Raw genomic sequence first — 14,995 nt, 5'->3', positions numbered from 1 at the left:
CATCATGGGTATTTGATTGTCCTGGAGTAGCCCTCAAAACCCCATTCACCTGCCCCTACCCCCACCCCTTAAGAACCTGGTTCTTCAGAGTAACCCCCCCTTTTTAATTTTTTTTTCCAAATATCAGAAAAGAGGAAGAACTAGGGAAGAAGGATCAAGAGGCAATGCCTCCAGACTCTATCAGGGTTACTCTCAGCAGAAACAGGAGGCCAATTTGTACCCTGTCTCGTCTGGAGGTGGTGACTCTCACATACCTATCATGACCTGAAGGTTAATATCACACCGTGAGCCCACCTTTGAAACCTGAAGATCCTCTAGACCTACTTGAAGGTGCTGAGTTACAAATCAGATCCATGTCTGGAGGTTCTCAGGAAGAAAGGGAAGGAAAGGTAGGTTTTGTCACTGCTTCAGGAAACTCTTCCTCAATTTTTGGAAGGGCATTGGCATCTGTAAGGGCTTTCTGCCTTAAGAATATCCCTTAATTCAAGGGCTGGGAGGGCAATAGTAATGAACTTCTAGTGTCCCATTTCTTGGGAAGGCTGTTAGTCCTTTCCCTACTGCTGGTGACTTCCTCGGAGTTTTCCTCGGGTAGGGAGGATCTGCAAGCTCAGGCAGATGGCTCACTTCCTGTTTTAGGCACATTCTCCCTTTGTGATTGCACCTGCAGGGAGATCGGACTGCCTCTGACTTCTCCCCTAGATGTACAGACAGACCCCACGGGTCAAACTGCTAGAGAGTTTTAGAATGTCCCCAAATTGTGATCCGTTTAGGTGACTTGGGCCTCAACAAATAAGAAAAACTTACTTTGACCTTCTCCCAGGAGATTTGGACTTGAGATACCAAAAGTCTCCATCACTGTTCTCTTTCAGTTCTTAAACAGATAGTCATGTGTGTGGTGTCAGCCCCCTCCAGCAGAGCCCCTTCACTGACATCCTTCAGCACGGGAGGAAGCCAAAGGCCAGGTTTTGCATTTAGTGACATGGGGTGGGGGTGGGGGGGGGAGTGGGAGACAGTCGAGCTGGGTTTCTGACATTCTGGACATTCTGGAAGTCCTGTTCTCTTTCTCAGGCTATCAGGGCTCTTCGGAGAATTACGGAGGGTCAGGAGAGCTGGATATAAATGCTCCCCTAGACTCTGGAGTTATGTGGTACCAACCGGATACACAGAGAGGATCTTGGCACATGAGGTTGATGGAACACAGAGAAGGGGTGTGTGACCGAAGGCAGCCTGACAGAGTCTGTGGATGGACAGCCACACATGTGGGGACTGGGGTTGGGAGGATGGGAGGGGGCAAGACAGAGATGCATGTGCTCCTACGTGACATGGCATGGAAATTTGGGACTTGGTGCGAGTTGAGCCACACTTAACCACACATGGGCCTTAGCTCAGAGCTGGAAAGCCCAGATGGTGGGCAGGCATTCTAGAATCATGAGCCCTGTCTCTTGCCTCCCCTTTCCCAGCCCTGTTGCCCTCCTTGCTCTTCCTTTCTTCTTCCCAGAAACCCAACTGAGTTCATCCCTGCTGTCGTCCTGACCCCCTGCAGGCTGAGGGTGCCTGGGTTGGCCCCCAGATCCATGCCTCCAAGGGCCACAGGGCGCCATGACTTCACCTAGATGGAACAGGAGGAAGGGGCTGGGATGCAGTTACTTCTTGGTTGAAAGAACAGGGAAACACTGTGGGGCAGGTGAGGGCAAAGAAGGGCGTGTAGAGGAGGCACCAATACCCAGGATGACGTCAGATGCCAGGCGGCCTCCCCTAAACTGACCAGGCAGGTCTTCTACTCATGGGGGGGCTGCCCCAATCCCTGCCTCACACTCACCTCTAGGCCAGTCAGGGAGGGACAGTCTGTGGGGAGGGAGCTGGACTTTGCAGTAAAGGGCTCTCTTTGATGTTGTAAGGGATTTTCTGGGGTCACTGTCACCCAGGCATCCCGTGCTGAGCTCCTGTGGCATTGGTATTTGGGCATACTTCCCTCCTTGTGGGCAAACCATGCAGAGAGAGAGAGATGATGGGGACAGGGAGGAGGGGTGCTACATCCTGGAGCTTGGACAAGGGCTGGGGTGGTGACGATCCTAACTGTTTTCCATTGAAGGGGAGCAGATAGAGAAGAGAAGGAAGGAAAGAAAAATAAATAAATAAAAACCCCAGGGATGATATTCTCATTTCACACCAGCAGCAAGCAGCAGGCAAGAGTCGATAGTGCTCAGGCAGGGCAAGCCTGTCCTTCCCAGAGATACCTTCTTCCTGGCCAGCAGCATGTCCTGGTAAGCATTGGACCGGAGGAAGCGGGCATAACTGTCACTTTTCATCAGCTTGTAGATATGCTCCTGGGGGAGGAGGGAGGCAGGGAGACACAAGAAAGAACTGTCAATCAACACTAAAAGCAAATTATAACTCAACTGATCACTTGTTTAGGGCAAGAAACTAAGGAACCTAGGTATGTTGGACAAACCTAAGGAAACTTTGTAACATTTCCTCCCTTTCTACACACCTACTTAAAAGCACCCAAAATAAGTAAATATAAGTAACAAATAAATTCGTGAGTTATATTTTTCTCTTAGAGCAAAAGATCCTTAAGGATCATGTCCCAAAGGATTTGTAGTGGAGTCTGGGTGTCATGTTGTGGTGTGTGATGATTAAAACCACAGGCACAGCAAGAAGAGGAAATAAACTGTAGAAACACCCAACAGACTTGAAAGAACTGCAAAAGGGGTTACGATGAGTGAAAAAGCCAATCCCCAGGTTATATACTATATGACCCCAAATAGAATTTGTCTTAAAATGACAAATTATAGAAATCGAGACTAGATTAATGGTTGTAAGAAGGGAAGGGAAGAAAGAGTGGTTATATAAGGCGACAGGAGGGATCTTTGCTGTTGATGGGTGGATCTCACATCTTATACATGTGATAACATTGTGCAGAATTAAATACACACGTGGATCTATAAGTACAAGTAAAACTGGGGAATCTAAATAATGTCAGAGAATTGCAGCCAGGTCAATGTCATGGCTATGGAAGAAGTCTTCATGGGGTAACTGGATAAATGGTACATCTCTACATTGTTTCTCACAAGTGCATGTGTGTCTCTAAATAAAAGAAATAAAAATAGATAAAAAAATGTGTGTCTCTAAATTAAAAGTTTAATTAAAATAAATGCCTCCCCCAGGCAATGATGCAATTGGGTAAGTTTGTACATATTATGGCCATTCTCTTGCCCTGGAAGGGAGCTCTTGGCAACCAGAACTTGGGTCATGTGGGCTCATATTCCAGGCCTGAGGGTGGTATCCAGGAGGAGCAGGTGGGGCGGTATGGTACTTCTCCTGGGCTCCTAGAGACATCTACATTCTGGCCTTGGCAGTAAATTTGACCTGTCCTCCAACTAAATCCTATAGGTGCCTGGTTCTTGCTAGCAGATTTATTCTCGTAAAGGACAGGAAAATCCTGGCCCTTGAAAATAGAGAACTTGTTGGTAGGAAAAAAAGGATTATTTATCCATTGAAGTGGAATTTAGTTCAGCTGCACGGGAAAACTGGATTGTCCCACGAGAGGACCTGTTAGGAGGAAGGGTGGGCCTTCTCTAGGGAGGGTGCGATTGTTAGCAGTAGGCCTAGTAGAAGAAGCATCTCTCCCATGGTGCTCGCTGTTCAGCCTGGGAAGTTGGGCAAAGGCCCCGGTGCTCAGGAGGAATGCAGAACTGGTGAGTGAGGAGTGAGTACCCATCTGAGAGGCAGGACTGGTGATTAGGGACCTCTTCCTTGGCTCTTCTTCCCAGAGGAGGGTATAGAAAGAAAAGGCTAAGATCTTCCACCAGTGTTCTCAAAGGTTTGGCCGGAGGAAGCTGGAGCCATGGTCAAGGTCTCTCTTCCCCGCTCAAAAGAAAGTAAAAGGATAATAGCCAAGATATGGAGTGGACTTGGGCTGATCTATCAGGGGCTGAGTGGAGAAAGGAACTGTGGCATCTGTACAGATGTGTATTTATATTCTGTTATAAACATTTAACAGAATACTATTCAGTCTTAAAAGAGAAGGAAATCTTGTCATGCACCATAACATGAATGAACCATAGCGCAATACATTAGTGAAGGAAGCCAGGCACAGGAAGACAAATATGGCAAGAGCGCACTTATCTGTGAATCCAAAGTAATCAAAGTCACAAAGCAGATAATAGGATGGTGGTTGCCAAGGCTGATGGGGGTCATGAGGATTGGGGGAAATTTGGTCAAAGGATACAGCATTTCTGCTTGACAGGAGGAATAGGTTCAAGGCATCTAATGCACATCACGATAACTATACTTCTTAACAACATACTGTATGTTGATTTTTAAGCATTCTTAGCAAAAAAGAAAAAAGCATTTGAGGCAATACATATATTAAATAGCTTGATCTACCTGTACACACGTGTGTGTACATACATGCCCTGTCCACACCATAGATATATTGTATTTTTTTTTTTTTTGCTACTTAAAATTTAAACTCAAAGTGAAAGCAGAAAGCAAGCAATGTCTTGGTCCCATGAGGGGCCCTTGGCACCCCATCTTTAATTGAATCCCAAAGAGTCCCATCTGGGACCAGCTTCATTGTTCTGAAGATGCTCCCATATTTTTAAAAGCAGGGTGGTGACCCCACCCATGAGAACAGACTCACTATAAGGAATCAAGTGGAATTACACACTGGCTTGGTTTGGAGACCACTTTGATGGTCCTGAGAAGTTCTGCTTTGGTAAGTGTGAACATACTGCATGGTACATTTTTCTGAAAACTTCATACGACAATCCAGTCTCTTCTAGTTTAAGTTCCTTGAGGGTGGGGACAGTATGTTTTTATCTCTCATAGGTGTGTCGTGTCCAGCATAGTTTCAAACATTCATTGAATTTACATGGAACTATGCTTTGGATGTATTTTGGCTGTGTTTCCCCATCATCCCCAGTGTGGTACATTCAGAGGTAGTGAAACCTTTAAAAGGTGAGTCCTAGTGGGAGATAGTTAGATCCTTGGGGGAAGAGGGAATCACCCTCAGAAAGGATTAATACAGTTCTTGCAGGATGCCAGGTAATAATTCCCATGAGAGAGCATTGTTATAAAAAGAACCAGCCTGGCCCCTCATCTCTCTTGCTGCCTGACTCATAATGGGATCTCTCCCTCTCCACACATATTACCACCCTGATGCCATCTACCACATGCAGCCGGGGACCCCTCACTCGAGGCACAAGAGACAGAGCTCTTGATCTTGGACTTTAACCTCCCAAACTGTGAATGAGATAAATCTTTTTATCAAGTACCCAGTCTCCGTTATTTTGTTATGGTTACAGAAAATGCAGGAATATACATTTCTTGGTTCACTGAAATGCTTATTGTGCTTACTGTGGCTTATGATTGGGTCACATTCCTGCTCTCCGTATGGAAGGAGATGCAGGCTGTACTCTGCTCGAAGGAGCATGAGCATCTTGGCTCCCCCATCCCTGACAGGCTCAAAGTCCTGACTGAGGGGCGTCATTGGTCTTTGCTTTCATTTGTTGTTTCTTTAAATTGTTCTAACTTTTAAATCTTAGGTACAAATGTTAACCCAGAGTTAAAATGACTCATTGTCTCCTTCTTGTGTCAGGCATCGCTTCTGTCTGGCTGACAGAGCCAGGTGGCTCCTGAGTCATCTGGAAAGGCCTGTCCTAACATTTGGACCGTCTCCAAACTCCTCTTCAGAACGATAGGTGCTTGCTCCTTGTTCTGTCCTCTCAGAGGGATCTCAATCCCCAATACATCTCACAATACCCCTCTGACTCCCCAAGGGGAGTAAGGAAACCTCTCCTAGCCTGACCCTTCTTGCCTTGGAAACATATTTCACCCCTGACACAGCTAATTCCTATAGCCTCACTGTGGGCAGGAAGAGTCGGGTCCCCTAAAAGAAAGACCTTGTTCATTGAAATAGAGCAGGATAAAGCAAATGCCTGAACATTTAAACACAGCAACGTTCAGCAAATATTTAGTGAGCATCTACTAGGTGCCAGGCACTGAGATTACAGTCTGAACAAGACAAACAGGACTTCTGTCACATCGCCACATTCTATAGGCCAAGCAGACTTGGCCCAGTGGTGCACACAGCCAATTGGACCTAATGGCTGCAAAGAAGATCAAGTACAGGTGCAGGAATGGATGTAACTAGGGACCGTCAACACTGTCAGAGGCAGGGAATGGCGGTGGATCAACCAGAAAACTCCTTTTCCAGGTAGGAAGATGTGAGCACAGCAGAGCAATATGTCTCCCAATTCTCTGGGAACTGGGAGAGAAAGGTTTGGTGGTGCAGCTTTACAGTTTGAGCAATCAGAGCAGGAAGGATACCATAAGGACATAAGGAGAGAAGAGCAGTGGGGAGTAGGGTCCCCCACTCCAGGGTGGGTTGGTGGAGTCCAAGGAGCAGTTTGAGTCACTGTCACCTTCTCTATGTCATATGGCTGACTCTGAAGGCAGCTACCAAGGCAAGGATGGTGTGTGGAGAAAGCAGGAAGTAAGAGCCCCATCTTTTGGAGGGTGGGTACCATGATTTGGTCTCATCCCACCAACCCCATTGCCAGCCCTTCAAAACCATGAGTCTCCAGTCACCCTCAAAGGAACAAAACCAAAGCAATAAGAGCAGATCCGAGTGAGGCTCAGGTCTGACAGAAGCAGAACCTGAGAAGCTCAGCAGATCTCCCATGCCCCCTGCAGGGCCTGGGCTCCAGCCTCCCTTTCCCACAGCCTAGGGATTCCTGATTCTCCTCTGTCCAGCCCCTCCTCCCCCAAGCAAAGAATCGCAGCCTTTGATGTCCCCAGTTATGGAACTGTGTTCCTTCCTCCTTGCCAGCTTTGTCTAGGAAACACAAAGACAGTAAACAAGGGGGTGGGTGAGCAGAGAGCTGAGATTTTTCTGGGAATGAGAATTAAGATCAGACTCAGGGTCTTTGGCCATTTCCCAAATGCAATGAGTCGATCACTGCCAGGGACAGCAAGTGTACAAAGCTCTTGGCAGTGACCTCTACTGATTTATGAGGGGTTCTGGTTTGTTTCCCTGTTCTGCAGACAACCAGTCTTAAGGGAAATGTATACCCAGAATCTGCAAAAGGGCATGAGAGACACTGGCAAGACCGGCCACACCCCTGCTGCAGGGAATGCCTAAGGGGCTAGAGAAAAAGAAGTTTTCTCTTTTCTTCTTCTGTTTTTTCTTGTCTTCTTTTGCCTTCCTCTTCCCTTCCTTCTTTCCTTTCCCCACACCTTTCTCTGTCTGCCCTACTTTGAGATGATCCAGTTTGACTATAAATAAGCAAAGGTACCAGAGGTCACACCTGCTTCTGGACCGGTGGACAGACTGCCCCTCTAGGGAGGGGAGTGTGGTTCTCCATATGTTGAGACACCAGTGCTGTAAGGCTCTAATTCACACCAAATGCCTTAGCCACACTTCTTAGTGGCGGAAGGAAATCACACCCCTGTACCGGGTGACAGTCGCAGTTCAGGGATGCCACCCTGATGAGACACACTACCTCCATTTTCCCTTTTTGGGACGAGCTGCTCCGATAATGGGGTGTTCTGTTGCCTGCGATGCTACAGCAGAGGGAAAAACCAGTGGGATCCGTAGGGTCTGGGGTGCACGTGGGAGCTGGCGTGAGCGAGGGGTACGCGCTGTCTCGACACCGCACCTGCTACCAATCAATATTTTGCTGGGAGAGTCCTCATTTGGAAATCTCCTTTCTTTTTAGACAAAACACAGCGACTCTCACAAGAGGTGGGGAAGGTAACCGGACAAATGCACAGGGCCCCGGGGCCACAAGCACACGGGTGCAGCTGAGCTGGTGATAGGACCCTTAGGTCCTCCCCTCTGCAGGTTCCTAGAACAGCCAAGATCTCCTTCCTCGGCTTTAGAACACGCGCCCCCCTCCCCGCACCCCCAGCAGGGAACCACTCAGCCAGAGCAGCGCATGGCAGCTGAGAGCCCTTCTTGTGATTTTCAAGTGTCCTATTTTTCTTTTTGCAGGTGCCTGTGTCTCATGGTTGCCGTCCATCCCTAAGCTTCCCAGAATAGCATCCAGATTGGGGGCCCTCGGGTGCCTCATAGTCAGTGGGAAGGGAGCGAGGGACAGATGTGATGTGCTATGCTATGCTGTGTGGGGTGACAGGGAAGGACCCGGGCTGGAAGTCAAAGGCTTGGATTCTGGTCCCCACTTGGCCCTTTCTGGCTCTGTCAATTGTGCCTCAAGTGCAGAAATGTAAGTGGAAGCATTACGAAAACCATGATGGCTGCCAGGCCATAATAATCACCTTGTGCGTGGCTGTCCTTGTGAGAGATGGCAGGTGGCTGGTCAGAGGGGTGGAAGATGGCAGAGAAAGGGAGAAAGGGCAAGCAAAGAGATGCGGGAAGCAGAGCCACATGACTCTAGCTGTCGGTGCCACTCACCCTGACGCAGGGCACAGGGTCAACAGCCCCTTTGTGCAAGAGGATGCTGAGATGACGTGCTCACGGCAAGTACAGAGCAGCTTTTGAACCCAGAGCTCAGATTCATCCCACTCTCGTGTGCTGCTGTTCCTTGTCCTTGACTTGGCTTCCAAAAGGAGTCAGTGTCTCCTGGCTGGGACAAACTAAGCCCTTTAGGTGTGGCTGTGGGATGCGAGTTCTAACTCTGAGTCACCCCAGTGGTAGCTGCAGCTGCTGCTCCCAAACAGCATTTAGGAACCATTCATGACCACCACTGTTATGGAGAAGACGGCAGGGATGTCCAGCTCGCTCTGGTTTCTCCTCTCACAGCGGGCCACTCACAACTTGCCCTCCACACCCAAAGGAAGCTGTGAACAGCCTTTGGAAACCAGGTGCCAACCTGGCAAAACATAGAGGACCCGTGGCCCTGAGGGAGTCACAGGGAGCAAGCCTGTGTCCTTGTCTTCAACCAGAGGTCGTTGGATCTTAGGCAGGTTTAGCTGAAGTCAGGGAAAATTAAATTCTGTTTCAACCTGGATCCGGTAGGACAGAGGACTGGTGCGGTGGGAAGAACTTGAAATGGGTCATAAATCAATACCTGCTTAATCAGTGTAGACGAGGAAACAGAAAGGACACCACAGCAACACGGGCATCTGCATAAGGTCATTGTTCCTCATGGATGTAGCTTTGGATGACCATTTTAGGATTGTGTGGATCTTAAATGAAAAGAGCCTATTTGGATTTCCTTGGTCTCCTAAGCAGGACGTGGGGGCCCCTTTTCTACGTAAGGCATCATTCAAGATCAAGAGACACTGTAAGAATAAAAGATGTTTTACCTTTACCCTGTAAAACATCCATGTAGACACCCTCAATTTAACTGGCCAAAGGGCAGACTGTATTTTCATGTTGTTCAATCCCTGCGCTCAGATAAGACTAAGTTAGAAGACAGCTTCGCGCAGTGCCTCTTACCTACCCAAATACCATGGGCTTTAACTTAGAAATTTGTTTTCTTTTTCCTTTTCAAGATCATGGGATTTGGTGCAAGAAATCTTTGCTAGAAAGAAGCAAGAAAGACCTTTTGGAGTTAAATTCTCTGATTGCTCCTCTCTAGGAACTACTACTTGCAGAAGCAGATCACAAACAACTGATTTGTTCTCTTCAAAAATGCATGGCTCCTGCTGCTATTCATCTCCCTAAAATAAAACCACCCACAGAATCAAATGAGTAACTCCTGCAGCAAGTGGGGCTGTGCGTTCTTTACTGAAGTATGTCTGCTTGGGAGTCTACCAGGAAATGCCCTCCGAGAGAGGATTAATACCAGGAAACTTGGTGCAGTCTTGTGATGCTTGCGTACAATGCTACCACCTTCTCCACCGGAGCCAAGATGAATCATCTGCCTGGCTGGGAAGACTTCTACTTCTGAGCCATCCAGGGCAAACATCAAATCCCCTGGGCTTTGGCTTTCAAACAAAGCAAATGTTAGAAATCTTTCATTTCTTAATCAAGCTGCTTTTAAACATCTAAGTTAGGTAATAATAGAAACTTTTGGCCAGAGGCTTCTTGGTGGGTGTAGATGGGATGGTGTCTTTCTCAGCTCTTTTATCACACAGATCTCATCCTGGCCTTGAGGTTTGCCATTTGATCATTCTATGAATTGATGCCGACTGCGTAGAATTCTGGAAACTTTGATTGAGGGATGATTGAGAGAAGAGACCAACCTAGGCATCTGTATATTTCCAGAGCCTAGAACATCTGGCACTTAGCAGGTATTCCTGTTATTGCTGAACTGGCATATTTAGAAATTCAATTTAACTAGCATTTATTATTTACCTACTATACGAACACCTCAGGAATCTTCAAAGTTTAAAGCTAAGGGACAAATTGCTCCTTCTCCCACCCCTCTAATTTTAAATGTTAGGCATATCTAAGAGTGTTATAATCCTAGATTGTTAAGAAATTGTTTTAGAGAGCCTCAACCTGAAATACCAGCATTACCTTAGGGTTGCAGGGACTTACAAAGGGTAAAAAGAACATATTTTTGCTTCTATCAAATAACTTTCAAATCTTGAGGTCTTGAAGGCCCAGATACTCCAAGTAGAGAGCAGGTTAGGAAAGGAGCCAAGCTTGGACAACCAGCAAAACTAGGTTTGAACCTACAGGGACCCAAGCCAAGGGGTAGAGTTGGTCTTCCCCATTCAGTGGTCAATTCATTTGAAGGACAGGTGTCTAATACAATCTAATTTTAGCGATCCAGTTTGTTTTCTTTGTAAAGAATGATATGCTCTTAGACAAGTTCTGTCCAATGGCCAAAATGATCCAAGTCTCCTGTTTCCTGTGTGATTCCTTCAGAATACAATTACATGCCCCGTAGGCCAAGGTCTCCCAAATCACCTGGGAGAAAGGATGTTCATGAGATGGTTGGGTGGGCAGATGAACAAAGAATGGAAAGGACCCAGGACACAGTCTTTGGAATATCCTTGGATTCTCTGAAGCTTTTAAAATTTAAGCCAAACAGGCATGGTGCCGGCTACTTGACTCTTGCTTCCCTCTGGAGTCTGTGGAGACTTTGGAAAGAGACAAATGTCCTCAGAGGAAACTCAGGTCCTCAATAATTCCTTTGGTTTCATTCTCCCCTCCAGCAAAGCTTTAGACTCTAAGGTTCAGACCTCTCCCCTGGCCCTCGGTCATTGCTCACCACCCTCTGATTCTCCCTCTGGAGACCTTCAACTCTTCCCTACTATCTTCAAGATGAGAAAGTTCAAGTTCCTTAGGTGGATACTCAAGTACCCACCAACATTTTTTTTTTTTTTCTCTGTAGGAGCAGACTTCTACTTGAGAGAATTTCTTTTTGATCTTAACATGGAAGAGAGACCCTGGGGACTACAAAAGCCATTAATTTTTTAAGTTTGCATTTACAAATATTTATTACTTTTTGCTTTTTAAAGGAACTCTCAGGGTTATTGGCTCATCTGATTTCTCCAAAATCTTAGTGTGCTGCAGAGAAGACATCTTCATTTGGCAGATGAGGAAACTAAGGTACCAAAGCTTGAGATGCTTGCCCGAGACCACTTTGCAAGAAGGTGACGGTGTAGGTCCTCCAAAGACTTATGGTTGAGAATAGAGAATTAAATTCCTAGAATAAAGAACTGATTCCTTTAAAACAAAATCATGGCCCATTTTTTTTCCCCTTCCCCTCACAAGGCTAAATCTATGAAATTGGAACAACACAGCTAATAGCTGACGGCTCTGGTCACAGCCCACAGACCTTTATGGAAGATTTGGTCTTGGACCAAATTTTCAAAAAAGCCAAACAGATCAGCAAAACACAAGTGCAAATGCTGGGCCCATGCTGACAGGGTATATTGTGAAATATTTCCACAAGAAGCAAACACAGGCAATTAACCTTGCTATAACAATGCATGTGGTAAACTAAAAAATGAAATCCTCAGAGAGAAGCCACACCCCACCCCCAGTTCCCACTTCCGGTGAACACATGATCTCCTTGGGCCTCCTCCACGGCTACTGACTGCCAACATAGGGCACATGCTCTTGCTTCTGTGGGTTTTCCAACCACTGTGGAGGGCATGTGAGAACCCTCCTGGTAGGCTGAGGTAGGCATGCACAGCTCCTGATCTCAAAGGGGAAGTCAAAGGGCTTAGGTGTCACGGTTCCCTCTTAGCAGATGGGCAAACTGAAGGAAGAAAAATTAGAGGACTTAAATTAGAAACCGCATAGGGCAGAAGCAGGACCAGGGCCTATATTCTGACTCTGGGCTCTCTTCTAAGGGACACCAAGCCCTCAGCACTAACAATCTGGGGACCATGTGATCTGAGCTATAGATTCTTGGGAGTAAGTTGGGAGACATGAGGGAAAGACCTTGTTGGTCAAGGGCTACTGTGAATTTTAACCTCCTCTCCTTAGCAGGAAACTTCTCATCTACACCTGCTCCCGCCAGGCCCGGCAATCGGTGCTGACCAGGAAGGCGGTGTGGCTGGCTGACTCCTCTATACCTTTCAATCCCACGCGGAAACATCGCTATGTTTCTGTGACTGCACCCAAACCAAGGCTTCTCTGACCTCCCTCCTTGGAGAAACTTGGCAATTGACCATTCCCAGCCTGCTTTCCTGTACCTGTCTGGGTTTCTGAGAGCATTTCACTGATATTCATGATCTGTTGATTTGAAATAGTTGGAAAAAAATGAAAAGAAGTTTCTTTGTTAAAAAAAAAAAAAGGAATGGAATTTCATTGTCCACAAATAAAGTTGTATGGGTCACACAGCCATCCTGGTTCATTTTTGTTGTTTATATTATCACATGGTAGCTGCTTTTGTCTGGCAGGATTGAATACTGTCACATTGACCCTATGGCCCACACAGCCTAAGATTTATTCTATCTCCTTCCAGAATGTTTCATTCTCTACCTGCCCCTGGTTTAATGTAAAAGGTAGGATTACCTTATTTGCATAATTACCCTGTGATGGACTAAATATTTGTCCTTCAAAATTCATCCTGTTGAAAGCCAAATGCCCTGATCCTGTAGGTGGGGCCTTTGGAAGGTAATGAGGTTTAGATAAGGTCCTAAGGGTGCGGCCCCATGATGGGATTAGTGTTCTTGTAAAAGGAGAGAGACTAGGGTTCTTTCTCTTTACTAATCATTAATAGGACACAGCAAGAAGGTGGGCTTCTGCAATGTAGGAAGAGGACCCTTATCAGGGAACAAAGCTGCTGGAAACTTCATCTTGGATTTCCCAGGCTTGAGAATAGTGATGAGTAAATGTTTCCTGTTTAAGTCACCCAGTCTGTGATATTTTTGTTATAGCAGCCTGAGCAGACTAACACAGAAAAACCGAGTAAGCAAATATAGATGGGTCTCCAACTTAGGATGGATGGTTTAATTTACAACTTGTTTACTTTGTGGTGATATGAAAACTATATGCATTTAGTACAACTGGACTTTAAACTTTGAGTTTTGATCTTTTCTCAGACTAGCTACATGTGGTATGACAGTGTTGTAATACTGGGCAGTGAAACTTAGCTCCGCATCAGCCTTGTGATCACAAACAACTGATACTCTACAGTGTGCTGGGTTGCTAAGCTATGAGGTTTGGTAGCTGATGTGTATGAAATGCTTTTTTGGCTTGTAATATTTTTTAACTTATCACGAGTTTATCGGGATGCACCCCCATTGTAAACTGAGGAATAGCTATATACCAAAATAGGGGTTCTCTCTGGGTGCTAATGTTACCTGCAATCATTTGAATTTTTCATCAAGTATGTTATGAGTACAGTATTTTTAAAAGACTATTCATGGCAAATAAAGTAGTAAGTATTTTCCCTGTCTTACTGAGGGCTGGTTACCATTAGTAGTTGGCATGGTCCATTTCCCCTGGTCCCCATTTCACACCTGCATAGGTTCTTCTATATCTGTCTTCTACAGGTGAGGAAAGGAAGACTCCAGGGAATTTATGTAACCTGCCTCAGGTCACTCTGCTCCTTAAGAAATAACAGGGAACAGGCTGAAAATTAGCTGTGGAAGGGTGTTTACTTGAATTCATGGGAGACGGCTTTTCCCAGATATGGAGAAAAATAGATCCAGAGTGATAGATCTTCATATCTGGTCCACCTTACAAGATTGCTTTAGGAATAAGATAAAATGTATTTGCAAGTACCCGAAAGATTGCAGAACACTGTTGTAATGAAGGCCGGGTGTTCAAAACTTTGCCAAGTCATACATAATGTGCTTGCTGACTGTCAAGTTCTCCCATGAAATCCATCTTGACTTAGAAACAATGTAAGTGTCCCAGGAAGGAGGACTGGTTGACTAAATTACAGGGTTTCCACCAATTGTTCCGCATTGGCAATGCAACTTCCAGACTCCTCTGGCTAATGTACGATACAGAAAATGGGTAATAAGCCATCATCCATGATGTCTCTGAGAATCAGATTCTCAGCATAGAGAAAGGAGGCACAAGTGTAAGAAGGTATGATGGTTTGGATATGTGATGTTCCCCCAAAACTCATGTGTGAGACACTGCAGGAATGTTCAGAGATGAAATGATTAGATTATGAGAGCTTAATCTAATCAGTGAATTAAGCCACTAATGGATTAATAATTTTAAAAACCTACTATCTTGGGGTAACTGCAGGTAGGCAGAGTGTGGCTCAAGGAAGTGGATCACGGGGGCATGCTTCTAGTTTTTTATATCTTGGCCCTGGTTTCTTGTTCTCTTTCTCTGCTTCCCGGCTGCCTGAGCTGAGCAGATTCCTCTGCCACACCCTTCTGCCATGATGTTCTGCCTCACTCAAGCCCAGAGCAATGGAATCAGATGACCATGGACTGAACCTCTGAATTTGCAAGCCAAAGTAAACTTTTTTCCACTAAGTTGTTCTTGCCAGGTATTTTTGTCACAGTGACAAAAGGCTGATTAACACAGAAGAGGTTAAATAAAATGCCCTTTTGTTCTAAATTTAAATCAAAAGCATAATATGAACTCCTGATGAACTTTTGTTACAAACAATAGTAATATATTTTCTACTTAGCTCCATCCACTCAAAAAGGC

General features: G+C 45.8%; 1 protein-coding gene across 6 annotated transcripts in view; it reads right to left on the bottom strand.

Annotated features, from left to right (window-relative positions):
* The window catches only part of Rgs6 (regulator of G protein signaling 6), a 579,659-nt gene that overhangs the window by 23,383 nt on the left and 541,281 nt on the right, over positions 1–14,995 (bottom strand). For all 6 annotated transcript variants that reach the window (XM_048798913.1, XM_048798911.1, XM_048798916.1 and 3 more), the window contains exon 16: positions 2,238–2,327. In XM_048798913.1, the coding sequence (XP_048654870.1) occupies positions 2,238–2,327 (90 nt within the window). The remainder of the gene's footprint in view (positions 1–2,237; positions 2,328–14,995) is intronic.

This window comes from Marmota marmota, unplaced genomic scaffold, assembly GCF_001458135.2.
Source record: "Marmota marmota marmota unplaced genomic scaffold, marMar, whole genome shotgun sequence".
In the NCBI taxonomy this organism is placed as follows: domain Eukaryota; kingdom Metazoa; phylum Chordata; class Mammalia; order Rodentia; family Sciuridae; genus Marmota; species Marmota marmota.
This window is presented reverse-complemented; position numbering and strand designations above follow the sequence as displayed.